General features: G+C 44.5%; 2 protein-coding genes across 2 annotated transcripts in view; one reads left to right on the top strand and one right to left on the bottom strand.

Moving 5' to 3' along the window:
* The window catches only part of LOC135249563 (serum response factor-like), a 43127-nt gene extending 38510 nt beyond the window's left edge, over positions 1–4617 (top strand). Inside the window, exon 8 of the mRNA XM_064325174.1 lies at positions 48–4617. Coding sequence (XP_064181244.1) covers positions 48–143 — 96 coding nt within the window. The 3' untranslated portion in view covers positions 144–4617. The remainder of the gene's footprint in view (positions 1–47) is intronic.
* Positions 4618–10354: 5737 nt separating this feature from the next.
* Positions 10355–27398, bottom strand: part of si:ch211-126j24.1 (phosphofurin acidic cluster sorting protein 2) — a 95406-nt gene continuing 78362 nt past the window's right edge. The window contains exons 13-25 of the mRNA XM_064317519.1: positions 26597–26729; positions 25846–25950; positions 23690–23796; positions 23326–23480; positions 22843–22953; positions 22550–22652; positions 20647–20679; positions 18341–18383; positions 17921–17963; positions 14558–14699; positions 14024–14247; positions 13797–13910; positions 10355–13470 (exon numbers count right to left, since the gene is read on the bottom strand). Of these exons, the coding sequence (XP_064173589.1) occupies positions 13355–13470; positions 13797–13910; positions 14024–14247; positions 14558–14699; positions 17921–17963; positions 18341–18383; positions 20647–20679; positions 22550–22652; positions 22843–22953; positions 23326–23480; positions 23690–23796; positions 25846–25950; positions 26597–26729 (1429 nt within the window). The 3' untranslated portion in view covers positions 10355–13354. The remainder of the gene's footprint in view (positions 13471–13796; positions 13911–14023; positions 14248–14557; positions 14700–17920; positions 17964–18340; positions 18384–20646; positions 20680–22549; positions 22653–22842; positions 22954–23325; positions 23481–23689; positions 23797–25845; positions 25951–26596; positions 26730–27398) is intronic.

Genomic DNA, 27398 nt, shown 5'->3' with positions numbered 1-27398 from the left:
CACCTATGGTGATTGGTCAGCACTAAAGTACTCCGTTTCCCTCGCAGATGGTGATTGGCCAGCAATCCGGCGGCAGCAGCAGTAACCTGACGGAGCTGCAGGTGGTCAACCTCGACGCTCCGCACAACGCCAAGAACGAGTGAAGGACGGACGGACGGACGGACGGACGGACGCGCCCACGTGCACAGGCGGTCGCCAGGGAAACGCAGACACCGCGCAGAGAGCCGACTGCCACCACTATTTATTGATGCCTTCTCACTGCGTTTTATATGTCCCAGAACACAGAAAGAAAGTGAGAGCGATGGAAGTGACGGAAAGAGACGAGGGCGTCTCCTCCCTATGCTCTTTGGATCAGAACTTGTGCGGCTGAGAACCTTTTGTTCCTGTTTCGGTTTTTGTCGAATTTTCTTCCCACCCCCCCCCCCCCCGCCAGTTTTAATAGCAACTTTGCTTGCAATATGCATACACTGCAGGTGGCCTGGATCCATAATTCTGCCAAAGAGACGTGCGTGTGCGTGAGTGTGTACGCGTGTGAGCGTGTGTACGCGTAAACGTGTGTGTGTGTGTGTGTGTGTGTGGGTGCGCACGTGTTAATGCGGTTTGATAGAGGACGGATGGGAAACAAGGAGATGTGGAAATATGTATATATATTTTTTTTCTTTTTCTATTGATATATTCATATTTTAAGCCTGTTTGTGCAACTGTATGTGAGGTTTTTTTTTTTTTTTTTTAAAGCCTTTGTTTTGTACGCGTGTAAGTGAGCACAGAAATGGATAATATAGGCATTATGTATACAAAGCGATGTTAAAACACTCGTGTGAGGTGTTCGTGTGTGTTCATTAGTGTGGAGTAGGAATCCGGAAGGTTCTCCTCGGATGAGAAGCCCAAGTTCTCATGGAATATCGTGCCAAAATACTGCTCGTCAGGAACACAGCCTGGGGTGGGGGGGGGGGTGGAATTTGGTTGAGGTGCGGTTAGCGCGCCGAGGGAACCCGGCCTCCTCCTCTCCCTCGTCTTCATCACCGCGGCCTCTCCCTGCACTGCCTGGCCTTCACGCCTCTGGCCTCCACGAGCACCGGCGTCCTGCATACGCTGCCCTTTGACCCCCTGTGAGCAGGGACGTGTTTGAGTTCTTTCAGGGCTCCTGGCTCGGCGTAGGCCCCGTTCTCCAGCCTGTCGGAAGCACCCCCAGCAGTGACTTCTGCCTGTACGTACAGTATGTGCGTGCGTGCGTGCGTGCACATGTATGTACAGTATGTGCGTGCGTGCGTGCACATGTATGTACAGTATGAGCCTGTGTGCATGTACATGTATGTATGTACGATATGTTAGCGGGCAGAATGTATGAGTGCTGTAACTTTGTGACTTTTGAAATGTGTACGGAGGCCAGCTTGCCACTAGTTCAGCTCCAATTCAATGCCCTTTCACCTGCTACAATGCCCGTCAGGTGACTGAACTTTTAGGGTCATGTGACCTGAACAGAAAGGAAACAAACTCCATCCTCTCTCTCTCCCTCCGTCTCTCCCTCTCCCTCCATTAAATTTAGGCGTTCAGCATTCTCTCTCCCTCTATTCTGCCATTCTTCTGAAAAAGGGGCTTGACTGTTGAGTATAGCTTGCCTTTTTGTGGATAGATTATTTTTCTATATGTAGTTTAAATTTGTCCACATCAGAGACGACAGAGTAGGCAAAAGCCCAGGTTATTAACCCACAAACTTACAGAAAACTGTAAGCTCATGTATTTTTTTTTGACATTTTGTCAAAGATTTTATTTTTTAATTATCTTTTTTATTTTTTTTTATTTTTACAAAACACATTTCTGAATTTCTTGCGCATCCTTGTTTGATGATGAATGACAGTCGCGTGGCGGTGGAGTCGTGGGAGAAAAGCGGTCGGGGTCACGGCCTCTCGGTCAACCTGACCGCTGAAAGTACACTGAAAGTGTGTGGCGGTTTTCTCGCCTCTGGAGGGTTCTCGCCCCGTCCCTCTGGTGTTCTGGCGGTTGTGGGGTCTGCGCGCTAGAGGTCCGCTGCCTCCGCTTGGTTCCGTCTACCTCTCTCGGCCTCGTTGCCGAGGCGACCTGTAAACCGTTGCGCTGCGGGAGTCCGCCGCGCCCAATGGCGTGCAAGAGGCGGGGTTTGCGGTCGGAGGGAACCGGGTTCGAAGCGACGCCCACGCCACGCCCGTGGATCCGTGTGCGCTTTTCTTCAGGAGCAGGAAGACTGGTGGGGAAAAAGAAAGTGAACATTTTTGGTTCTGTGTTTTTTTTTTTTTTTTTTTTTTTTGCCTTTTTGGGCAGTTTTGTCTACATATCATAAGATTTTTCTTTTTTTGCATCGCCCTTCACTTTGTTTGATTTTCTAGTCACATGTCGTTGGTTTTCTTTTGTGTGCCTACTGCTCTGTCATAAAAAAAAAAGAGTATGACTTGGGTTTTGATAAATGAAATGGTTCAACAGGGATTTTGTAGATGTGCATTTTTCTTGGGATTATCGACTCCATATACGGTTTATATTTAAGTAGTACATTTTCTGCCTTAAAACTATCATATCGTGATAGCAGGGAAACAAGGTTTTTGTGAAGTGTGAAGATCAGTCCAGTGCTTTTTCTAAGGTTCACTCATTTCGTTGCATTTCGAGTGGCACTTCACTGTGTGTTTTTGTATGGTGCATTTTGACGATCAAACGGAATGGCATAAACGGGGTGCGCAGTGCTATCTGAGTAAGGTAGTGAGGGGTTGCGGGTTTTTGTTTTAGACCAGTGCTAAAACATCAGATTCTGCTTATATCACGGTCTTGATTTTTCAATCGGGTGTCTCGGTGCTGGGCTAAAACAAAAACCTGCAGCCCGCAGCGGTCCGTTTCGGGTCGGATTGGAAACCCCCTGGGTTTAGAAGCCTGAAAGACAGGGCCGGGAGAACCGTGTTCCAGGGGGGCTGGAGGTCCGTTTCTGGATTTTACGCCGACCTTTGGCTGTCAGTCGTCGAGTTAACCTGATCATTTGTGAGCTTACGTTTCACCCACACTTATGTTTTCTCTCGTGAGTGATGGATAAAGACTGTTCTGGAATGTAATTGCCACAGTCTAATCTGTAGGTGAACCAGTGTTTTTGTCTACAGCCAATTAGTTAATTAAGCCAGGCTAATAGGTGGAAATAAAAGTAGAAAAAAATACAGCCCCCTCTAAACGGGATTCCCTGTCCTTGCCGTGAAGGCTGGTGTTTAACACTAAGGTTTTTTTTTTTGTAGTGTGTTATTTTAACGGACCACAGAGAAGCAGTCCTGCCCTTGACCCCCCCGACCCTTCCCCCGAACCTCACACAGGGTGCATTCCCGACCACTCTCTGACCGCCCCCCCCCCCCTCTTGACAGAGCCATCCCCCCAGTACTGTCCAAAACCTGGGTCAATATGTGTACGCATGCTTGTGTAATATGAAATACTTTAATCCTGTAGAATGAAGGTAAAATTAGGAACAAAAACACTTCAAGCACATCACTGGAAACTTCCAAACACAACAGGAACCACAATCTCCATTTATATGAATGAACGCACTTGTTCTCGATATTCATAAAGTAACAAGATAGTCTGTAGGAATGTAAGTGCTGCTTGAAAGGTTAAAGTATTTTAAACAATCATTTGACCCAATCATTCAGTCTGTACTGAACAAAGGTCAGTACTGGGAGCAGAAGCACTGGATGAGGTCAGTGTCCCTCTGTCCCTCTACCTCATTGGCCGATGGCAAAATGAGGTCATAAAGGTGGCATCTGATTCTCGACAGGCAGATGGCGCTGTTTCCCTTCTGCTGTTCAATGCCTCTTGTGTTCCCAATTCAGGCTCTGTACCTGAGAGAGAACCTGCATGAAATTTGTGTACAAACATCTGTAGATAGTTTTGTATTCTGAAAATGCAGACACAAGAAAAGCCATGAAATATAAATGGTAAAAAAAAAAATATATATATATATTTTTATAGATGTTTGAATCAGTGTTTATGTTTCCAGTCTGGGGGAAGGGCTGGGGGTTGGAGAGGAGTAGAATCAGTTGTCTTTTTCTGGGTGTTCATCTTTTCTTCCCTCCCAACTGTTTATTTTGAGTGGATATGGGTAACAGTCACTTTGAATTGTCTTATCCAATCCTCCCCACATTGGCCAAGGAAGCTGGTTTAGACTGCTGCATTGCTAAGCGTGTATTACCCTTTCAAATACCTTACTATTTTTTAAGCTGGTTTGTCCTCACAGATGAACTTGAGGAATGCTGTACACTATGTGTAAAGCAAATTTATCTTTTAATATTGCATAAAATATTTCCCAATTTTGAAGAACTGACTGAGAATAAATGGCAGAATTTTTTGGCAAGGCATAGGAGTTACTCCAACATTAAACCTTGACAATTTGGTGGAAATTCTTTTCTTTTTTTTTTTTAACTAAAGAGGATATTTGATGCCGGATGTTTTGTTATAATGTATGTGGCAAGATCAGCAATGGATATTGTTTTACTTCAGTTTTTGACTTCCAGAGTTTGTCTGAGGAGTTCATGTATGTAACACAACTCTGTACAGAGCTTTCTTTTGTAATAAAAAGAAGGACAAATAAATACCTTCAATAAATGTATGATTTGTGAAGTTTGTCTGAGAGCAATTTTCTCCTACTTCCCATATATATAATGGTCAGAATTCAGTCCAAATTTGTCCTTGACTTTTATTCACAATTAAATGCAAGTAATTACACTTTGTAGCAAAAGCAGTCAAGCAATTTTACTGATGGCTGATCTCAAACTGTGTTTGCAAAGATGCAAATGCAGATTTGCATGAAATTATACATCTAATTAAAGGACAAATGTAGACTGAATCCAGGCTTATTTCTGACTTTGTATGCACATGTAAGTTTAATTGCTGTATTATGGACACACAATTTTGTGAAATAATTGGCACACAACAGGTCAAAATATTTTCCAGTGTGTAAATGGAGGGTTTGGCGAGGTGGAACCTGCCTAACCACCCAAAATCAGTGACCCACACTTTTACTCACCCTTCCGCTGAACAAAACACTAATATTTGTTCCAGTCACCTTGAAGATGCATTTTATGTGTGTACATGGGCCACTATTTAACTGGGGCAGTGCAATGGGTAGCACTGTCGCCTCACAGCAAGAAGGTTGTGTGTTCGAATCTTGACCTGGGGCTTTTCTGTGTGGACTTTGCATGCTCTCGGCTTGGATTTCCTCCGGGTACTCTGGTTTGCTCCCACAGTCCAAAGACATGCAGGTAAGCTAATTGGAGACTCTAAATTGCCCATAGGTATGAGTGTGTGGGTGAATGGTGTGTGTGCCCTGCGACAGATTGGCAGCTTGTCCAGGGAGTGCTCCTGCCTCTCACCCATTGCACACTTGGATAGGCTCCAGCACCCCCTGCGACCCTACTCAGGAAAAGCAGGTATAGATGATAGATGATGGATGGATGGACTATTTAACTGAAAAAAAGTTAAAATATATGAGGCTATAGGTTTTGCCATCCATTAATGATGACTGACACCTGTAATAAGCCTTTCCCTAGCTCCTAAACAAAACCAATGTAATCAATCTTATCCTTACCTAGTTCCTAACCTTAACCCAACCCTAGCACAAACAGAAACCCTAATTCCAACCATAATAGTCTTATGTCCAAGTGAAAACTGCAAAATGTATTTTTTTCGATGCAAATGGATAAGAAATCATCTTTGGAGAGAAATTTGTAAAGAAAAATGGACTTCACTGGAAAAAACAGCAAAATATAAAAGACTGTAGTCTTATGTCCAAAAAGTGAAAAAAAATGCTACATTAAAAAAATTATTACTTTCTGTTTTAGATGGATATGAAGTCATGTTTGTCTAACAGCCATAGAGAAATACAGAATAATAAATGTCTATGAAGAAATTTACAATGAAAATGGGCTTCAATGGAAAAAACAACAAATTATAAAAGACTATAGTCTTATGTCCAAAAAGTGAAAAAATGCTAAATTCAAAAAATAATTACTTTTTGTTTTAGATGGATAGAAAGTCATGTTTGTCTAACAGCCATAGAGAAATAACAAAATAAAATCTATAAGAAATTTACAATGAAAATGGGCTTCATGGAAAAAACAACAAATATAAAAGACTATAGTCTTATGTCCAAAAAGGAAAAAATGCTAAATTAAAAAAAATTATTTTTGTTTTAGATGGATAGAAGTAATGTTTGTGAAACAGCAATAGAGAAATACAAAAATAAATCGAATTATGAGAAATTTACAATGAAAATGGGCTTCAATGGAAAAAACTACAAAATATAAAAGACTATAGTCTTATGTCCAAAAAGTGAAAAAAAATTGCACATTAAAAAAAGATTACTTTTTGTTTTAGATGGATAGGAAGTCATGTTTGTAACAGCATAGAGAAAAACAAATAATAATATCTAGAAGAAAATTACAATGAAAATGGGCATCAGTGGAAAAAACAACACAATATAAAAGACTATAGTCTTATGTCAAAAAAGTGAAAAAATGCTAAATTCAAAAAATAATTACTTTTTGTTTTAGATGGATAGAAAGTCATGTTTGTCTAACAGCCATAGAGAAATACAGAATAATAAATATCTATGAAGAAATTTACAATGAAAATGGGCTTCAATGGAAAAAACAACAAATTATAAAAGACTATAGTCTTATGTCCAAAAAGAGAAAAAATGCTAAATTAAAAAAAGGATTATTTTTGTTTTAGATGGATAGGAAGTCATGTTTGTGAAACAGCAATAGAGAAATAAACAAAAATAAATCTAAATTATGAAATTTACAATGAAAATTGGCTTCAGTGGAAAAAACTGCAAAATATAAAAGACTATAGTCTTATGTCCAAAAAGTGAAAAAAAATGCTACATTAAAAAAAATATTACTTTTTGTTTTAGATGGATATGAAGTCACGTTTGTCTAACAGCCATAGAGAAAGACAGAATAATACATGTCTATGAAGAAATTTACAATGAAAATGGGCTTCAGTGGAAAAAAAAACAAAATATAAAAGACTATAGTCTTATGTCCAAAAAGTGAAAAAATGCTAAATTAAAAAAATTATTACTTTCTGTTTTAGATGGATATGAAGTCATGTTTGTCTAACAGCCATAGAGAAATACAGAATAATAAATGTCTATGAAGAAATTTACAATGAAAATGGGCTTCAATGGAAAAAACAACAAATTATAAAAGACTATAGTCTTATGTCCAAAAAGTGAAAAAATGCTAAATTCAAAAAATAATTACTTTTTGTTTTAGATGGATAGAAAGTCATGTTTGTCTAACAGCCATAGAGAAAGACAGAATAATACATGTCTATGAAGAAAATTACAATGAAAATTGGCTTCAGTGGAAAAAACTGCAAAATATAAAAGACTATAGTCTTATGTCCAAAAAGTGAAAAAATGCTAAATTCAAAAAATAATTACTTTTTGTTTTAGATGGATAGAAAGTCATGTTTGTCTAACAGCCATAGAGAAATACAGAATAATAAATGTCTATGAAGAAATTTACAATGAAAATGGGCTTCAATGGAAAAAACAACAAATTATAAAAGACTATAGTCTTATGTCCAAAAAGAGAAAAAATGCTAAATTAAAAAAATGATTATTTTTGTTTTAGATGGATAGGAAGTCATGTTTGTGAAACAGCAATAGAGAAATAAACAAAAATAAATCTAAATTATGAAATTTACAATGAAAATTGGCTTCAGTGGAAAAAACTGCAAAATATAAAAGACTATAGTCTTATGTCCAAAAAGTGAAAAAAATGCTACATTTAAAAAATTATTACTTTCTGTTTTAGATGGATATGAAGTCATGTTTGTCTAACAGCCATAGAGAAAGACAGAATAATACGTCTATGAAGAAAATTACAATGAAAATGGGCTTCAGTGGAAAAAACCACAAATAAAAAGACTATAGTCTTATGTCAAAAAGTGAAAAAATGCAAACATAAAAAAAATTTTTGTTTAGATGGATAAGTCATGTTTGTCTAACAGCCATAGAGAAATACAGAATAATAAATGTCTATGAGAAATTTACATGAAAATGGCTTCAATGGAAAAAACACAAATATAAAAGACTATAGTCTTATGTCCAAAAAGAGAAAAATTAAATTAAAAAAGGATTATTTTTGTTTTAGCTGGATAGGAAGTCATGTTTGTGAAACAGCAATAGAGAAATAAACAAAAATAAATCTAAATTATGAAATTTACAATGAAAATTGGCTTCAGTGGAAAAAACTGCAAAATATAAAAGACTATAGTCTTATGTCCAAAAAGTGAAAAAATGCTAAATTCAAAAATACTTATTTTTGTTTTAGATGGATAGGAAGTCATGTTTGTGTAACAGCAATTATTAAATTTACAATGAAAAAGTTGAAGGATACCAAAAGTGGTCATCTAAAACCAACACAATAAATTAAGGGCTTACTGTACACACAACAGCACTGGCAGTTGAGCATTTGAGGCTGTGAGTGCTTGGACCCCTTAATTGCTGCTTGCAGCCATCCTTGTAGTTGATCTTGTTGTAGTTGTTATAAGTTTAGAGAAAGATGGAGAGAGAGAGAGAATGGTTAGAGAAGAATCAATAAACAACTTGTAAAGAAGGTTAAAAATATTTTAATAAACACAGCATGGAAAGAAACAAAACAAAAAAAAAAACAATATAAAATTACAATACATATTTACATCCATCATAAAACATGCAGGGATTAAACCATGTTTTTTTCTATAGTGGTATATTTAAAAATACTGTCATTCGTTTTAAAACAAGGTTTGTGCAAAGATGCCTGCCATCTAGGTTATTAAAAAGCACACAAGCCCAAAAAATGTGAAATATAATTACTACGTAATCCCACTTCATTGAAATGTTGCTCTTTTTTTGCCGAAGTGTCTCCTCCTGCTATCCATAAAAGTGTAGCGCTTTACACAGCAGGATCTGAACTGTGGATGAGTGACCGAAGCTGTTAATTTCAACTGGACACAGAGCCAGTCTTGAAGCTGACAGTAAGATTGAAACTATCTGAAACGGGACACAGAACCAGTCCTGAAGCACACAGTCGGACTGAAGCTGTCTGAAACTGCACACAGACCCGGTCTTGAAGCTCCCGGAACTCAGATATGATGTACAAAAAAGAGCAAGGTTAACACATAGGCTGCAGTCGTCATAGTAACATTCCTATATGAAGATGCACGACAATTCAACAGAAAGTTAAAATCATCAAAAAAACAAAAAATAAAAAATAATAAAATACACCACAGTTGCCACAGTTCTTCTGCGTATTCACACCAAACAAGAGACCTTGAGTAACCCTCTCAGAAATGGCTAAGGTGTTAAGTACTCAACCGCGTTAAGCACTTCATACCTGTAGATCACATGACTTTACCTCTGCATATCAGTGATGCAGCTGGTAGATTTCATGCGCTGTCTGTCACTCTGAAAAGAGGAAGGGTCTGTTTGCAACAACAGTCAGAGAATACTATCCCCTTTCAAAACGTCAAGAAATGTTATTCATGGAGGGGGGGTTTCTTTTAAGTTCAGTACGCTCAAAAATGCGCGATAGTACTGAGAAAGTGCACACTACTTAGAATCATCAGGCTTTCCGACCTTAAAGTGGTAAAGTGACAGTCACCTCATGGTTAAAAAAACAACATCCAATGTAAAATAGCACCTACAGTTAAAAAATTAAACCGCACTTTTAATACTTATATTAAAACATGACACAGCCTTTGGCCCAAAATAAACAAAGCAAAAACAGAGAAAAAAATTAATAATGAAAAAATAACCTGACGTTAGGTGAATTCAGGTCATTTAATGACAGTTAGGAGGAGATTTTGTTTTTGGATTCTTTTTTCTTTATGTTTTAGACAGGCCAACATAACAAACCTTTTTTTTTTTTTGTTGTTGTTGTGATTAGTGTCTATCTGTTGACAGGAAAGGGAATGGAGTTTATTGTGCTTCTTAGAGTTCATGACTTAGGGGTGAAAGAATGAAAAGTATTTCACTGATGAATGTGCCCAGATTTTTTGAATGCACCCCAAAAGGGACATAAATTTACATAAATTTCAGCATCTCTACCAAGAGCGAAATTCAAAGAAGTCCTTATCACAGGTCAGTGGTTCAGTAAAAGTTTTTACACCAAAAGTTCTCACCAGTAACATCATTCTGAGGGCACTGCAAACACTCACACACACACACACACACACACACATCGTCACTTGGCTGATGCATCAAAATTATAGAAACCATAGAAATCAGAGCCGCTTTGTAAGACGCGGCCATTTTCTGCCGAATTTCGTCCATTTTACCTCTTATTTTTCTGTTTAATAAAACCCCCACACTAAATAAATCATTGCAGTCACCAGAGTTTCTTGTAGATCATCTGTACTGTCTCCAGCAAGAGGCTGCCTCTGTGCTCAGAAAGACATCGTCTACCAGGAAATAAAAAAACAAAACAATGGCAAAACTGAGTCCTCCAGTTAAACGGCACCTAGGGTACTTTGTGAAGATCGCAAAACCCAGGGAAAGCGGCTGATTGGTCAATTTGGACCACGTATTTCATGCTCAACTTTGTAAGCACGAGCAGCTTTAATTTTTTATTTTTTATGACTACACGCAGGTTGTAAATGCTACAACAAAATACTGTGAGATAATCCTTTTTTTCCCAAAAAATGGAAAAAGGAAAATCTCTAAATATATATCTCCTACTCCAGTTAGCAGGGTGCTTTTTAAATAGGGTATTTTGTATTGTTGAACAGCCTAGGTGCCCTTAATGAAGTGAAAGCGTATAACTGTAAAGCACGAATGAGTGACACTGACTACACTCCCCTCACACAGCAAAACAAACACGTCAGTCATTCCCCATATAACGTCAACGTACAATATAACGTAATCTATTATAGATTTATTACATATTAAGTAATTACAGATTACTTCTTTTTTTTTTTCTTAAAGGGTCTGTTTACAAAAAACCCAGTGAAAATTATCCTTAAAATTACCCTATAAATTGTACAGATCTGAGAAACCACACCGGAGAAAAACACTCAAAATAAACTCCAGTAAAAATGGGGTGCTGGGTCATGGGGGCGGACTTGGATCCACTTGGATGTCAGCTGACCGCAGACCTGGGTCAAGTAAATTATTTGAACCCATGTTTTAACCCCGCAGATGCCAGTAAAACTCCTGAAGATTAGATCCTGCATCATTAGACCCTTTCTTTCATTAGATCATTTTGGCTAGTACAATGTTCGCCGGAACATTTTCAGGGTATTGGCAAGGTGTGCTTTCAAATTTTTACTGGCATCTAAAGAGTTAATACAGAAGGTCATAAAAGTCCACGCAATATTTCTCTTTCTGGTGCAGTTATCTTTATATCATGACTTACTTCTTTTGAGAAAATGGGGCTAAACAAAAAAAAGAAATAATTGCATGGCCTCTACAGTCCTTCCACAAGTTAAAATATTTTGAAGATTTATGTTAACCTCCCGGGTCTGGTCTTTAGCTCTGAGGACCATGCTGATGAAAGAGCTGAACTACTTGTTCAGTTTCAGTTCAGTTTCGCCAGTTTGTCACCTCAAAACCACTGGCAGCCGGCCTCAGGCACTGTAACCTTAACCCCACGACCGAACCCCTTCCGGGTCAACGCGGGGTCACTGAGTGGCCTGCGCTCAAATGCAGCGTCTGACACTGAGACTCCAACGGCTCAAATGCCAGGGCTCTGCCATGTTCTGTTGGCTCTGTAGCAAGGCTGCACTGTAAAAAAAAGTCTGTCTTAACAAGCGTTTTAGTTGTGTAATGAGACTTAATTTTTTTTTCTCTCAAGTAGAAAATATTAGCTTGCTTGAAGGTACTGCTTACTTAAGTGAAATTCTTACCCCTTGGCAATGACTCATCTTGAAATGACTCAAACCTCTCACCTGAAACTGAAAATAGTTATGTCTTACTTAACAAATAAGTAATAGAAATAAGATTTTAAGTATAAATGTAAGGATAAAATACTTGATTGACTTATTTTTTAGTTTTTTTGCAGTGTGTACCAGACCTGGTGAAACAGGCACTGGAAACTCTTCAGCCAATCAGTGACAAACACAAAGCTAGAATAGCTGCAGAGACAGCTGGCTGCTAACCTACTAGCTAATTAGTGCACACTACTCCCCTTTGCTATCAGCTTCTGCCCAACGAGCGCACACAACCCCCTCTGCTACCCGCTTCGGGTGAACGAGTGTGCACTACACCCTTCTCTGCTACCCGTTTTGGGTGTACAAGTGGACACTAGTCCGAGTGCACAACGTGGTTAGAACAACTAAAAACGAAATTTGGTATTTAGCTGCAAGAAAGCGAAGAACTGAAAAGGTATATGTGTGTAAGAGCCTAAGAGAGAAAGAGAGAGAGATTAATAAATGTGTGAGTCAGTCTGCGAGCGGTGGATTGTGCCTTTTGTTTTGGGAGAAAGAAGTAGGACAGAGAGAGAGAGAGAGGGGCTCAGAAGCTCACCTCTCAAAGACCCAAATTTCACAGCCCGTCCTCAGCTCTGAAGATGGCGTTAAGGGCTGATGCCTTATCCCTGTGTCAGTGCGAGTTCGTCCGTCCGTCTGTCCGTCCGTCCGTCCCCGATTCTAAATTTTAATTCCTCTTTCCTGCTTTCAGATATATAGTTGCTTGTTTTTTTTTTTTTTGCTTCCGATACACAGTGTGCTTCAAAATAAAAAAGGCAAGTTTACTCACTAATAAGTATCATATCAAAACGCTAGCAAGTCACTTCTTGTTATAAAAACCCAACAAAAGAAAAAGAGGGTCTCTCTTGGGGGTGACAGAGACCTCTGCTAGATTCACAGCAACGTTCCACTCATTCCGCGCCCCCCCCCCAAACAAAATCCAAAAATCTGCACAACGTCCCCCCCCTCCCCCAACCCTCACACACAATACAGAACAACGACCCACAAGATTTCACAGAAACGATAAAAAACATAACCGAAAAACAAAGTGCAAACACAGCTGCCGACCACCAAATTTAGTGTTGCTTTTTTTTTTCCCAAGCCCAATATTGGATTTCTGTGGCAGTGTACATCCTCACAAAAAGACCCCGGCGTTCCTTTTGCTGGTGTAACAAAAAATGTTTTAAATAATAATTCCCCAAAAAACAAGGACATCGACAACCAAAAGAAGAATCCTGCACTAACCACGCTGGGTTAGAGCTTCTATAGTTTCCACAGGAAAACGATTAGGGATTCGATCGGGAACACTGCTCCGATTGGACTTCCTCATTCCGAAAAGACGGGGCGCTGGGGAGACCAGCCGGTCCGGCGGTTGCCGGGCGACGGTTGCCGGGCGCGGTCACACGGGCTTGGTGTAGCCGAAGACCCCCACGGGAAAGTGCTTAACGTGAGTGGGCCACTGAGCGGCCAGCTGGAAAAACTTAACGTCGTTCCACTCCACACCGTCAATGGAGACTGCGGAGAGAGAGAGAGAGAGAGGGGGGGAGACGGAGAGAGGTGGGGAGTGAGCGAAAGAGAGAGAGGAGAGGGAGAGAGCAAGAAAGAGGATTATGGGGGAGAGAGGCGGAGGGAGAAATAACATAGCTATGAATTATACCATACATGAGTGCATAGTTCGAGAGCGAGAGTTTTGACAACATAACCGAGCCTCAGTGTGCGTATGTGCTGGTGTGGGGTTTCAGGGTTTCAGCACAGTGTGAATGCATTTGTGTGTGCGTGTGTGTTTTTTGTGTGTGTGTGTGCGTATGCGTGCGCGTGTGTTTGTGGGTGCGGTACCTTACCTCTCAGCATGGTGTGCTGGTGTTTAGCAGTGCAGATCAGCCGGCTGATGCCCTCGATCACCTGACTCTTGGAGTCCAGATCTTTCTCCTTGGGCTTCTTACTGAGAAATATCACTGTGACACAGAAAGGGGAGGAGCCATCACTTCTCACGCATCACTGATGACTCATCCAGACAGACACACAGCGAGGGGGCGTGGCTAACTTCCGCCTGCAGGAAGGGGTTTACCTTTCTTGTTCTTCTCCTTGGTGACCACGGTCATGGACATGCTGGGGGAGGGCGTGAGCTCGCCCCCGCTGGGGATTCGGCTGACCTGCAGGGAGCGGAAGTTGCTCTTCAGGGTGTTCTTGATGCCCACGTCCCGCCTCTCCCCCTCCCTCTTCTTATCGGGACCCTGCCACGCCCAGTAATCCACCTGCAGCCCCATCACCTCTCCACCTGAGCCCGGAGAACTGAGGCACACACACACACGTGCACATGCACACACACACACACACACACACACAAGCACATATACGCACATTCATACATAAGCACACACACACACACACACACACATACAGAGACACAGAGAGACAAACAGAGAGAAACTGGTCAAGAGCCTATCTGCAAACAGTTACAAATGGGCACATGCTACACAAATGTGTGAGACACTACCACATTACATAAATGCATGTTGATGTGTGTGTAGTATATGTGTGTGTGTGTGGATGTGCATGTATGTATGTGTGTGCGCGTGTGTGCATTTGCTTGTGTTCTTACCCAGCTCCGGAGAGTGCCGTGGAAACTGAGGGGGAGGGGGGAGGGGTGCATGTCATGTCCTTTCCATAGGCCACGCCCCCTGTCTGTGGGGGCGGAGACGACAGCATGCTGATCCCTCCCACCATGGCGTCGTCTGAGTCCACTGGGAGAGGGAAAGAAGAGTCAAACATGGGCAGCAGTGTGGAATAGTGGTCAGGGAGCTGGACTGTACTGCAGGTACTGGGCTGCAGGTTCAAACCCCTTGCGGGGGCACTGAAATTGTACTCTTGAGAAACTGAAATTACTGCAGCAGAATATCCAGTATTGATTTACCAAAAAAAAGCTCTAGAGGAGGGTGTCTGTTAAATGTCTCTGTGATATAAAGGCCAAAGATGAAATAATGCTCAGAGCGAGGACTGGGGGTGTGGAAAGGTTTTTTTTTAGGGGGGGTGACGGGGGAGGGGGGGGTGCTTAGATAAATCACCAGCAGCCTGACAATTCCATCGGAACTCCCTACTTCAAAAAAAAAAAAAAAAAGAAAAAGAAAAAAAGAAACATCTAGAAATGTGTTTTTGGATGGCTTTGGTGGAAAATAAAAAACCATCTGGATGTGTCTGATTTGTGTGAGGTGTGATGGATGGACCCGGCTGTGCCTCAAACGGGCTCGGCTATGAAAGCAGGCCAGACGGCCAGGGAATAAAAACAGAGCAGAAAAACAGCTCCGAGACAGGCAGCCCGAAGACGCCCTAGCGCAGAGAATTCTGGGTAATGTGGACATCAAAACTGACGTCAGCGGAAAAGCACGGAGAAGGAAGTGAGGCAAGCATTTAATCAAATTATTTTTACATTTTAAACAGCAGTACGATTAATGCAGGTTACTGACAAATAGAAAAGAAAACTCCCCCGCCCCCCCTCCCTCCAATGTTCAGAAAAAAATGACTTCTTTTTTTATGATAAAATGTTTGGTTATGGTAACATTTTCGTGTTGAAAATCCTCTTTCATGTGCAGGCGTGTTGCCAGCGTTTAAAGAGTTAAAATATTTCATATATGCATTTGACCCAGGTCTGCAAAGAGAGAGACAGAGAGAGAGAGAGAGAGAGAGAGAAGAGACAGTGTTCAGGTCCTGAGAGGTTATGCTACTGTCAGAGAGAATTCAGATGATGTATCTTTCAGCAGCTTGGTTCTCTGTATGTCCGTGTACTTATTAACCACAGGGGGGCAGTAATGCTCTAACAAGGTCCCCAAGGTCCCTGTAGCATATAATTACAATGGACCTGCTGTAAATCTCACAGTAAACATGATTGGATCCCACAATGCAATCTGCCCTTCACTTTTATAATAGAATAAGGTATTCATAGTGTTTGCCCTTGAAGATCCACAGGATGTACAGGGTTTATACACTTCAGAAACCTTACTGTGGATCTGATCGCACAATGCAATCCACCCTTCACTTTTATAATAGAATAAGGTATTCAAAGTGTTTGCCCTTGAAGGTCCACAGGGTTTACAGCATTTATACACTTCAGGAATCTGACTGTGCATCTTACTGGAGATCCGGACTGATGCATCCCACAATGCACTTCACCCTTCACTTTTAGAATGGACTAGACCCGTGGCCTTCAGTTTTGCCCCTGGAGAGCCACATGTACAGGTGTACAGGTTTTTCTTTTTTTTAGTCTTCAGAGCCTGACTGATGCATCCCACAATGCAATTCACCACTGCCCTAGGGAATGTACTGGATTAGTGGTATTGTTCTGGGATCTTGGGAGGACAGCAGGGTCTGGCTGGTTCTTATTTTCACATAAAAATTAGCAGTCTCTTGATCCCAGGCGAGGTGAGTTTGCTGTGTAATCAACAGTTTTATATTAAATACTGAGTAACAACAAAAAAACAGCACACCCAGTGACTCTGCAGGGGTACTGCACCACCCAACACCACTGAACTACATAGAAACATCTCTCATATAAGAAATTTTGCTGTTTATTCACCTGAGACTCCATTCTGATGCCACAGGGACATTGGTACTGCCAGCATAGATTAGGCTGTTTGTCATTTTGTAGCAGTCAGAATGTATCTACATTAAATGACTGTTAACAGACATGACTGTGAGTCAACAGGAAATTGCACACAAATGCTTGTAAGTGCTTACAAATGCTTCTAAAAGTCATTTCCTCCAACCCAGCCAAGGCTTCTGGCTTTTCACTTTTAAAAGCAAAGATCAGCTCTTTAATTGTCAGATCAAATGAGAAGACCACAAATAATGCACAGAAGTAGGTGCATCAATTTAATTTAGAAGGCTACTTGTTCCACTAGCTGACAACTCAAAACTATTTATAAAAATTAATAATTCTTATAATGATGATATTTTCATGGTGTGCCAGTTAAACAGTAAATTAAAGTTTGGGATTATGCAGCTGGGCTACAGCGAGCATTCTTGACAACTGATTAATCTCTCAGTGCTAATTAATTGCTCAGAGCTAATTAACCTCTCTGTGCTAAAATATAAGCAGACTCATCAGGGAGAGGGACGGAGCCATTTTGTTTCGGCCTGCCTAACCCCACCTGGGGCTACATCACGAGTCTTCCTGTCAATAAGCGGCCCACTTTCTCCTGATTGGTCAGGGCTGCAACCTCCGACCCTGGCGACAGGAAGGGGAAAAGGAAAGCAGGGAGGAAGCCGAGTGGCGGAGGAGTTCGTCTCTCCCTGCGTCCGTGTTTAGATTGGCACCTCCGGCGCGGTTTCTGTGGCCGAGGGCCCGTTTCTAAGGGCAACGGTAACTATAACTACAGGTAGAGAAATGGAAGCACCAGTGTGGGCCACTTAAACAGGCAGTGTGATCTTGAAAGACATCCAACCCTCCACAGGAAACAAATGAAATAAATGCTTTAGCATGGGGCGAAGATAAACGCCCATGCCATTGAACAACGAGGGACATCGACCTCACCATATAAGGGAGCGACAGCACCAAGACCATTCCGGAAAATGTGCAAAGGACCATTAGAGTACCATTAAAGCACCATCAGCAGCCTGTCTCCATGTTTTTGTTCACTAACTGAATAACTAGTAAGAAAATCATAAAATACTGTTTAGTAAATGATAAAATGTGTCCTCTGTACTGTGTGAGCTCAAAGGGAGCAGCTGCTGACCGTCAGGCGTTTGATTTAAAATAAGCAACAACTCCAAAATGCCATTAAAAGATTAACAGGCTATATTCATTAATTACCAGTCATCCCTGGCAAAAAAGACCTTTAGATCACTTATGATGTGAGCCCTCAGCCAAAGGTCCAGATGGGCTAAATGAGCCTGGCCCCTGCCCTTACTGCATTCTAACGCTTTCATCAAAGGGCAAACAAAAAAACGAAAAAAAGGAGGTGGGGCCTACCTGAGGTGGACAGGCTGTGCTCTACGATTCCCACTTTCACCACCTGAAAGACACAAACACGCAGGTTACACACACACAGACATATGCACGTGCATGCGTGCACCAGATCTGGGTCAAATACGTATTTGCTTTGGATTCAAATACTTTTCTACACTTTACTGGTCTTGTCTGGTGTATTGGAACCAATGAAATACTCTCAAAAAGTACAAACACCGCCTTCTGGTCATAGTGGCAGGCTCAATTGCACCAGGCAAGATCAACAGAGCACAGAAAAGTATTCGAATCCAAAACAAATACGTATTTGACCCAGGACTGGCGTGCACGCACACACACCCTCATACACATACACGCACACACACACGTGCATACACCTACACGTACGCACACACACACACACACACACACACACAGCGGTCTTACCCCGATGAAGGGCACAAACTTCTGGCAGGAGTCTTCGTCGGGGCTGCGGACAGAGCAGGACAGCGTTAGTCAGGCGTCGGCCTGCGGAGGGAGCGCTCGGCACATGAGTCCGGAACTTTCTCTGATGGCATGAGGGAGCGCCAGAAGGGAAAGGGGGGAGGGGGGAGGGGGGTGGGGTCAGAGTGCAGGGTCACACAGAGACAACTCGATGGAGACGTGTCCGCGTCGGACAGCTCTGGGGACACGTCCATCGCAGCTCGATGGGACACGGGGGGTCGAGTGGAATGTGCGCCGTGTATGGGAAGGGGGGTGAGATGTTACAGAGTCACCAGGCTGTAGTTCCCAGCTGCCCTCTGACCCTTGACCCCTGACCCCATGACCCTTCTCTTTAGCAAAGGACACCCGTGCAGGTGCCCAGCTAACTGACAACGTCACATCAAACGCACTCTCTTTTCATCACCGCATGATGGGAGTTGGCGATTGGCTGCACACCTGTCCGTATGTCTGTGGGAACGCAGTTTGTCCTCCTCTGAACCCCATCTCTCATTATAAACTTCAGTTCCGTAGAACTGTCTCACTGATCCACAGGACCTACGCCACACCCTGTCCTGCCACTACACAGCTTCGCCAGACCATAAGCAAGGCCTTATAACCAGACCACGGTCTAAAAACTTCTTTGAAATACTCCGAGCCTAGTGGACAGAAGCAGTAAACCAAAAGATGGTTGAAAATCTGACTGAATATTTAGGTAAGATGTAAAGTAAGTACTGTCGGAAATTCAAAGGGTTACACAATTTCACAAATCTGCATTTGACACAGATATGCTAGTAAGACAGCCTGCGTTGGACGGATCTACTTCGAAAAGGAGGTACACAGCAGTTGCAGATTTCAGAGAGAGTCTGTTCTGATCTCCCCTGGTTACGCTGGTGTTTGGGGGCGACTGCCATCCAAGACCCCCTCTTTCCCCTCTCCTAACAGCCAAGTGACTGGTTGTGACTTTTGTTTACGCGTCAAGCACAGACACACCCTTCCTCCAGAGGGCCGACAGCCAATCAAGCGCTTGAATTAGGAGGGGGCGGTGCACCACATGCTCCAATGACAGTCTATCCTCGATTTCCCCCAACAACATCCTTTCTTCCTCTCTTCACTCCTTTTCATCCCCTTCTTCCTCTCCCCTCTTCTCTCTCTCTATCTCCCTCCCCTCTCCCTCTCTCCCTCCTGTTCTGTGTCAGAGTTGCTCTGAGGTGAGCGCTAATCCACAGGACTACCCAGGGTCAGCTCCTTCTGTTCCGTTTGGCTCTCGTCCAATCAGGACACCCGCAGCCCGCTCTCATCCAATCAGAACACCTGCAAACCAGGTCCTGACCTACCAGGGCACCTGCGGCCTGAGACCTCGTCCAATCAGGCGTGGGAACAGAGTGTGCCTATTCTGCCACCGGGCTTACCGTCATCTGAACACACGCTAGCCGTTAGCCGCCTCCTGTGTGTACCCACTGCCTGTCTGTGCATGGTCTGCGCGTGTGAGCCAGCGATCACTGCCGACGTTACAACCGCTGCCAAATGTGTGTTATCACACCGCTCTCAGGCACAGGTGCACTTTGGGAAATTTGCAGCCTTCGTTGAAATGATTGCACTCCGCGATGCCGAGCTGATTACAGATCAATCTGCAGATTCGTTTCCACTTCCAGGATTAAAATGCGCACACGGGAGACAAACAGCTCTTTCTTCTCCCACAGGCTGCCGCAGAGACTCTAATTCCACATAAACACACGACGGCATTAAACAGAGCCTTTTTTAAAAAGATGAAAAGTTCTAAAATTATTCCGATGCGGTTCTGAAAATGGCACTTCAGGTGAGTGCAGTGGCGCGCGATAGAATACAGAACACTTAATCAAATAACCCCCCCCCCCCCCCCCCCCCAAACTACCCCCCTAACCCCCACGCCTTGCCACACACCACATATCCCAAGACCTGAAGTTCTGCTGTTCTGGTGTGATGTCACCACAGACAGGGCTCTCTGTAATCGCTGTTAACACACTTCAGCACAGCAAATAAAAAACCACACGCACACAAAAAGGCGGGAACGAACAAAGACGGACAGGAAATGGTTAATATCGAAAGAAAGAAAAAAAGAACACCCCAAGAAATCCAAACAGGAGGCCAAGAGCGATGCGCGGGTGACTGAGTTCACAGGTGAGCGAACGGGAAGAGGACGTTTAGAAAAACAGAGGCAAACCGTGAGGGAAGCGGGAGGGAAAAAAAAAAACACAAAATAAAGAGAAGGATAGAAGGACAATCAGATATACCTGATGTAAAAATCAAAATACAAACTTCTCTTCCTTGAATGCAAACAAAAGGGGGGAAAAAGAACCAAGATGCAGGAGTTACATTCGATACGGTCTCCAAAAAAAGCCCTCTCCACCAGCAGAGTGAACACAAAGTGCTGCTAGCACACTAACGGGGAAAAAAAACAGGCACAGAGATCAAAAGAACAGAAAAGGTGCTTCATTAATAATGGACCTATCTCAACTTCTAACGTGCTTTATTTTCTCTTAGTCTCTCTCTCTCTCTCTCTCTCTCTCTTTATTTCCTCTCCCTCCCTCCCTCCCTCTCTGAGAGTGAGAGGGAGAGAGCAAGAGAGAGCAAGCAAGCGAGCCGGCCCGCAGGTTTTCAGTTCACTGACCCCCGCAATCACCATCCAACCTCAGGGCAGCCCCATTCCAATGAAAACAACTACAATCAGCCAAACTACAACAGAACAATAAAGATTATATTACAAACAAAAAAGATCATATTACAAATTGGCTCTTAATTGAGAATACACTGTGGCAAACCACCAGGATACATTGAAAAACCACAAGGTGGACTAGTGATAGAGAGCTGTCAACACTGAAGAGGCTGTGCTCACACTGCAATGGAGACAGAGCTGCATTTCCTCATTAAGTGCACTACAATTCCCAGAAGTCTCTAACTTGCCCGAAACAAAGATTAATATCCTCCAGGGAGAAGAAAGGTGCTGCTAAAATTTGGCTACACAATATGCAACTACCTTCCACAGCCTGAGAGACAGCTGTGACCCCTAATTATGCATTATTATTTAAAACTGTCATAATTGTTTTTCTATTAATTACTATTATACATTTTTGGTTATATCCATTCAATGAACATTGTATTGTTGTTTGGGTTTAATCTAATGTCTTTACATAAAGCACATATACACATACATTGAAATATGTCTTGCAAATAAACCATGTGGAAATAAACTGGACTGAGAGAGAGAAAAACAGAGAGAGAGAGAGAGAGAGAGAGAATGAGAGAGCAGAGAGAAAGAGAGTTGATGACCTGAGAGGTTACACTATTGTCAGATCTAATAAAACGATAAAAATAAAAATCGATCACATCATAACAGAGAAAACAGTAGCTGTGGAAATTACAAACACACATTGACTGAGGCCACTTTACACTTTAAATAAAAACAATAAACAAATCCCACAAACTCACAGATCAGGGTCAGAAACAGAAGACAGCAAAAATGAAATGTTCAGAGAAACGGAGCGTGGGAGCAAAGCAGAAAGAGAAAGGAGGAGGTAGAGAGTGGGGATAGAGGGAGGGAAACGAGAGAGAGAGAGGATTGACTGAAGGAGGTTGAGAGGGAGAGAGGGAAGGAAAAGTGAAAGAGACAGAATGAAAAGAGAAAGAGAGAATGAAAGAGGACTCTGATGGTAGGGGGTTAGGGAGGTGGCATAACATGCAGCTTCATTCCAACGTTCCTTTCACACACCGTTCCAAAATGCAGCACCCTCACACACACATGCATATGCTCACACACACACACTCACACACAAGCCCTTTCACACATACACACACACTCACACACAAGCCCTCTCTCTCACACACACACTCACACACAAGCCCTCTCTCACACACACACACACACACACACTCACACACAAGCCCTCTCTCTCACACACACACTCACACACAAGCCCTCTCACACACACACACACACACAAGCCCTCTCTCTCACACACACACACACACACTCACACACAAGCCCTCTCTCTCACACACACACTCACACACAAGCCCTTCACACACACACACTCACACACACACACACACACACACACACACACTCACACACAAGCCCTCTCACACACACACACACACACACACACACACACACACACACAGAGCTCAGGTCTTTACCTCTTCTGTTTGTAGGTGAGCATGGCCTCTGAGATGGGGAATTGGTGGGAGACGGCGGCCCCAGCCAGGTACTGCGTGACCCGGCCCGCCACGTCCATGGTGTCTGCGGGGTCAGAGAGGGGCACAGTGTGACTGTCCGCTCCGGGACACGCGTACCTGGGTCTAACACACACTGGAGCTAATCTGGGACACACGTACCTGGATCTAACACACACTGGAGCTAATCTGGAGCACACCTGGGCCTAACACAGACAGACAGGTGTTTTTTTGGAGGCGGGAGGGGTGGTACTGACCTGAAGTTGGGGGCTCTGTTCGGCTGAACACCTCCCTCCACGCTGTGTCCATGAAGAGGTTGTTGAACTTGCTGTCGAACGACGCCACGTACTTCGCCAGGGGATGAGAACCTGAACAGGTGAGCAAAGCCACAACAAAACATTTCAAACTGGTATTTCACCCACATTTTTGTGCGTACAGACACAAGCACCTTTTCTCTCTCATTCCCCCTCTACCTCACTATTTTGGTACACTCTTTTTATCATTCTCCACCCTTCTCTCTTCCTTCCCTTCCCTTTCCATTCTCTCTCTCTCTCTCTCTCTCTCTCTCTCACACAGATACACACACACGGTGACCCATCATATATCATAATACTTGTTTGTCCTTGCCAGATGATCTTGTGATTCATTTTGTGGTGGAATTGTGACAATAAAGGTGGTTTTAAATCTCAAATCTCTTTCTCTCTCTGTGTGCACAGGTGTCTCTCGCCCCCCGGCCTCACCGACGGGGATGACCAGGAAGCGGATGTAGCTCAGCCAGTCGGGCGTCTTGTTGGCCAGCTGCTCCACGAAGAACCTCAGGATGGTGCTGAGGTAGCTCTGGTCCCCCGCCACCGCCACCTTGATGGTGGGGGGCATCTGCGCGTTGCAGTTGCAGCTGCGGGGGAAACAAATGCGCGAGTGTCAATGAAAAGACTGCTTCGGCTGCGCAGCCACCGTCCATGGTTAGGGACCGAGGCGAGGTGAGTTTAACGCTGTGAGATTGTGAGATGAAAGGCGCTATAAAAAGAGCATTCGTCATTGTTATTATCAGCTTAGCTGGGTGCGTGTGACCGTTTGGGAGGGGCGGGGCGGGGCGGGACTCACAATCTCTGTATCCGGGTAACGATGGTGTTGAAGGCGGCCTGGACGTCGGCAGACGAGCAGGTGGAGACGATGGGCTGGTTGTGCTGGTGAAGGAGCTCAGCCAGGTACTGTGTGGGGGGGAAGGGGGCGGGGGGGAGAATGGGGGTGGAGTGAGAGGGGGCAACAGTACTCATCACAGAGAGTAATACTCCCCACTGTCCTGCTACTACACATAACAACTAAGACATACCCCCCTTTTCGAAGGTAGCAGGGGCAGGGGTTATTTGTAGAGGGGAAAGCGTAACTAAGAGTGGCACCATCAAAGCTCACAAAGCTAAAATTAAAAATAAAAATAAAAATAAAAAAAGTTTTTTTTTTTTTGTCTCCTTAAAACGGGTGAATGTGGGCTATGACAAGCTGAACATCAGAACAACCCAGCAATAATAGAGCACCGTGGTATGTCACCCATACAGTCGCGGCTAAAGGGTGTTGTTAGGCATCAGGCGCTAGCAGCTAGTTATTTTTAACAGAGGCATGCACACCGGACGTATGCATGTGAGGGGGTGGGGTCATGAAAAAACGTTAACAGATGGAATACACGGAAATACTGGGGTAATAACAGGTACAGGTGGGGGACAGGGGGTATATGGGGAGGGGTAAGTGGGGTTGCAGAGGCAGTTAGAGCTGGGGGTGTTAAGGGGAGATATTGAGGAGATGGGGGGTTTTAGGGGGGAGCGAACAGAGCATGATCTGTTTGGGGGGTGTGTAGCAGACTTTCCAGGAACCCCTGCAGGGGGCATGAGGTTTGGGCAGGGGGGACGGGGGGGGGGGGGGGGTGTCAGAATGGAGGTGGAGGGGACTCTTCCAGGAACCCCTGGAGGGGGGGTGAGGTTCGGGGGGCCGACCACAGCAGGGCCGTTTCAGACATAACGTCCGTCTCACAGAACCTCGGAAAACGCCACCGTGCGGGAATCTCCGAGCCCACAGCCGTTCCGGAGCAGGGAAAACCGGTATTCCTCAACGGCCCTGAGCACGGAGCCTCCGCCAGGCCCCGGCGAAACGTCTCTAAAACGCCGTCACCGCCGCCGCTAGCACCGCCGCCGTTAGCACAGAAGCACCGACCCTCTGCCGGCTCTATTTTAGGGATACGGCCCCCCCGGTGACCTCCTATTTCACGGAATGACACTGGGAATACCGAGGTGCCTGAACGAGGGCCTAATTACCACACCCCCCCCCCACCCCGCTCCGAAAAAAAGACCTAAATACTACAAAGCATTTCCATAACATTAGCATAACATTTCCATAGCGTTTGAGCGCGCGCTAAACGCGGCTACATTAGCATGCATTCGCTCGGCGAGCGCTCTCGTTTTAAGTGACTTGTAATGCGAGAGAACGCAAGTCACTCTGGGCAAGAGCTTCTGCCGAGGGAATATGCGGTAAAGCAACCGCATTTAGCCAGAGCGACTCCTAATGTGAGCGTTCACATGAGCTAATGACCTCGTAAGCGGGTTCACGCAAGTTAATGAACAACAGTGTACCTCCATGCACTCTGCTCCTGCCAAATGGCTGAAGCTAAGCAGGTGTGGGTTTGGTTAGTACTTGGATGGGAGACCACCAGAGAATACTGAGTTGCTGCTGGAAGTGGTGTTGGGTGGGCCAGCAGGGGGCAATCTTCCCTCTGGTACAAATAAACCCCAATGCCCCAGTAATAACAGTGACGGAGCTGTGGCTCATACCACTCCCAGACCTGAGAGAGGGGATAACTATATGTCCGATAAACTATGCCGAGCCAGATCTACGACACAGTCAGAAATTCATAAAATCAATAGCATGACAAGCACTGAATTAAACTAGTAAGAGGTGGGGGAGGGACAGGAGCCAAGATGGAGCTTACAGAGGTAGGTTAAGGGAGGGGTGGGGTTAAGTCTGGTTCCCTTGGCAATGGGCACTCTGCTGGGCACACCTGGCCCTGCCAGTCTGCACCTGCCACGCCCCTGGCTTTGAGCCACACGCTCAATACAAACCCCGCCCCGCCCCTCTCTACACAGGGAAGCATGCACACCACAAGAACAAACACAGACAGAGACAGATACACACACACACAGACAGACAGACGAACATGCGCACACACACACACACACACACACACACACACACACACACACACACACACACACCTGGCCCTGCCAGTCGGTGGTGTTAATGAGGATGATGCTCTCTGGCAGCTGCTCGTCTGAGATCAGGATCTGGTTCAGCTGGTCGTACACAGACTTCCTGGGGACCTGAGGAGAGGAGAGGAGGGACCGAGAGACAGGCTGTGAGAGGAAGTGTGTGTGTGTCTGTGTGTGTGCGTGTGTGGTGTGTGTGTGTGCTTGTGGTGTGTGTGGGAATGTGTGTGTGTGTCTGTGCGTGGGTGTGGTGGTGTGTCTGGGTGTGTGTGTGAATGTGGTTTGCATGTATGGGTGTGTGTGTTTGTGTGTGTGCATGCGTGTGTGTGCGTGCGTGTGTGTGTTTGTGTGTGTGCATGTGTGTGTGTGTGTGTACGTGTGTGGCAGCGGGCCTACCTGTGTTTAGCATTTTTAGCGGGCCTACCTGTGTTTAGCGGTGTTAGCGGGTCTGTCTGTGCTTAGCGGTGTTAGCGGGTCTGTCTGTGCTTAGCGGTGTTAGCGGGTCTGTCTGTGTTTAGCGGTGTTAGCGGGTCTGTCTGTGTTTAGCGGTGTTGGCGGGTCTGTCTGTGCTTAGCGGTGTTAGCGGGTCTGTCTGTGTTTAGCGGTGTTAGCGGGTCTGTCTGTGTTTAGCGGTGTTGGCGGGTCTGTCTGTGCTTAGCGGTGTTAGCGGGTCTGTCTGTGTTTAGCGGTGTTAGCGGGTATGTCTGTGTTTAGCAGTGTTAGCGGGTCTGTCTGTGGTTAGCGGTGTTAGCGGGCCTACCTGCGCGGTGAGCCGGGAGTCCGGCGAGCTCTCGCTGTCCATGCTGCTGGTGCGGTCGCTCTGGGCCTTGCTGTTCTGCCGGTCCTTCATGGAGGTGCTCCGCGGCCGCCGCTGAAGCTTGTTCTCCGTTTTACTGGGAGAGGGGGACGGAGCAGCAACCAACAGACCTTTACACAACATGGACTGGGCACCAGTGCCATCACTGCAGGCCACTGTATGCCATCCCACTGAGATACAGATCAGAGCAGTGTTCAACTTAAGAGCCACAAATCGTCTGCATTTAATATAACCCCATCCCAGTGATATGCAGACACGTCAATCAGCACATACACATCAGGGCATTTAGCAGACAGTCACAGCAACAGCAAGTTACAAGTGCACAATATAAGACCAGAAAAACAATAGCAACCCTAGAAGAAGAACCATGAGCATAATCGCAGACAACTGTACAGTGACCCACAAGAACAGCTATAACGGCTACAGACCATTTTTGATTTCATTGTTTTGGTACGATCAGCAGAGTCAGGCGTGCAGTCGTACGAAGAGTCGGGTTAGCGGTCTGTGCTCTGCAGCGTGTGACGCGTGAGGCAGGGGGAATTAACACAGGGGGAAGCCGCGTTGCAGCTCGACGAGCTTCGTCTGAGAGTGACGCACGCGAAGGAGCCCTGGGGGGCCTAACTGCATCACTCTTACGTCCGCAGCCCCTCTCGCAGGGCCCTCCAGCGGCGTGGGGCGGGGGTTCTGTTCTTTACGCGTTTCCTTATTTTTCTCCGATTGCAGGATCTTACATTACATTACAGGC

Source organism: Anguilla rostrata, chromosome 2 (genome assembly GCF_018555375.3).
Source record: "Anguilla rostrata isolate EN2019 chromosome 2, ASM1855537v3, whole genome shotgun sequence".
NCBI lineage: Eukaryota > Metazoa > Chordata > Actinopteri > Anguilliformes > Anguillidae > Anguilla > Anguilla rostrata.
Note: the sequence above shows the minus strand (reverse complement) of the source record. Positions and strands in the feature narration are given on the sequence as shown.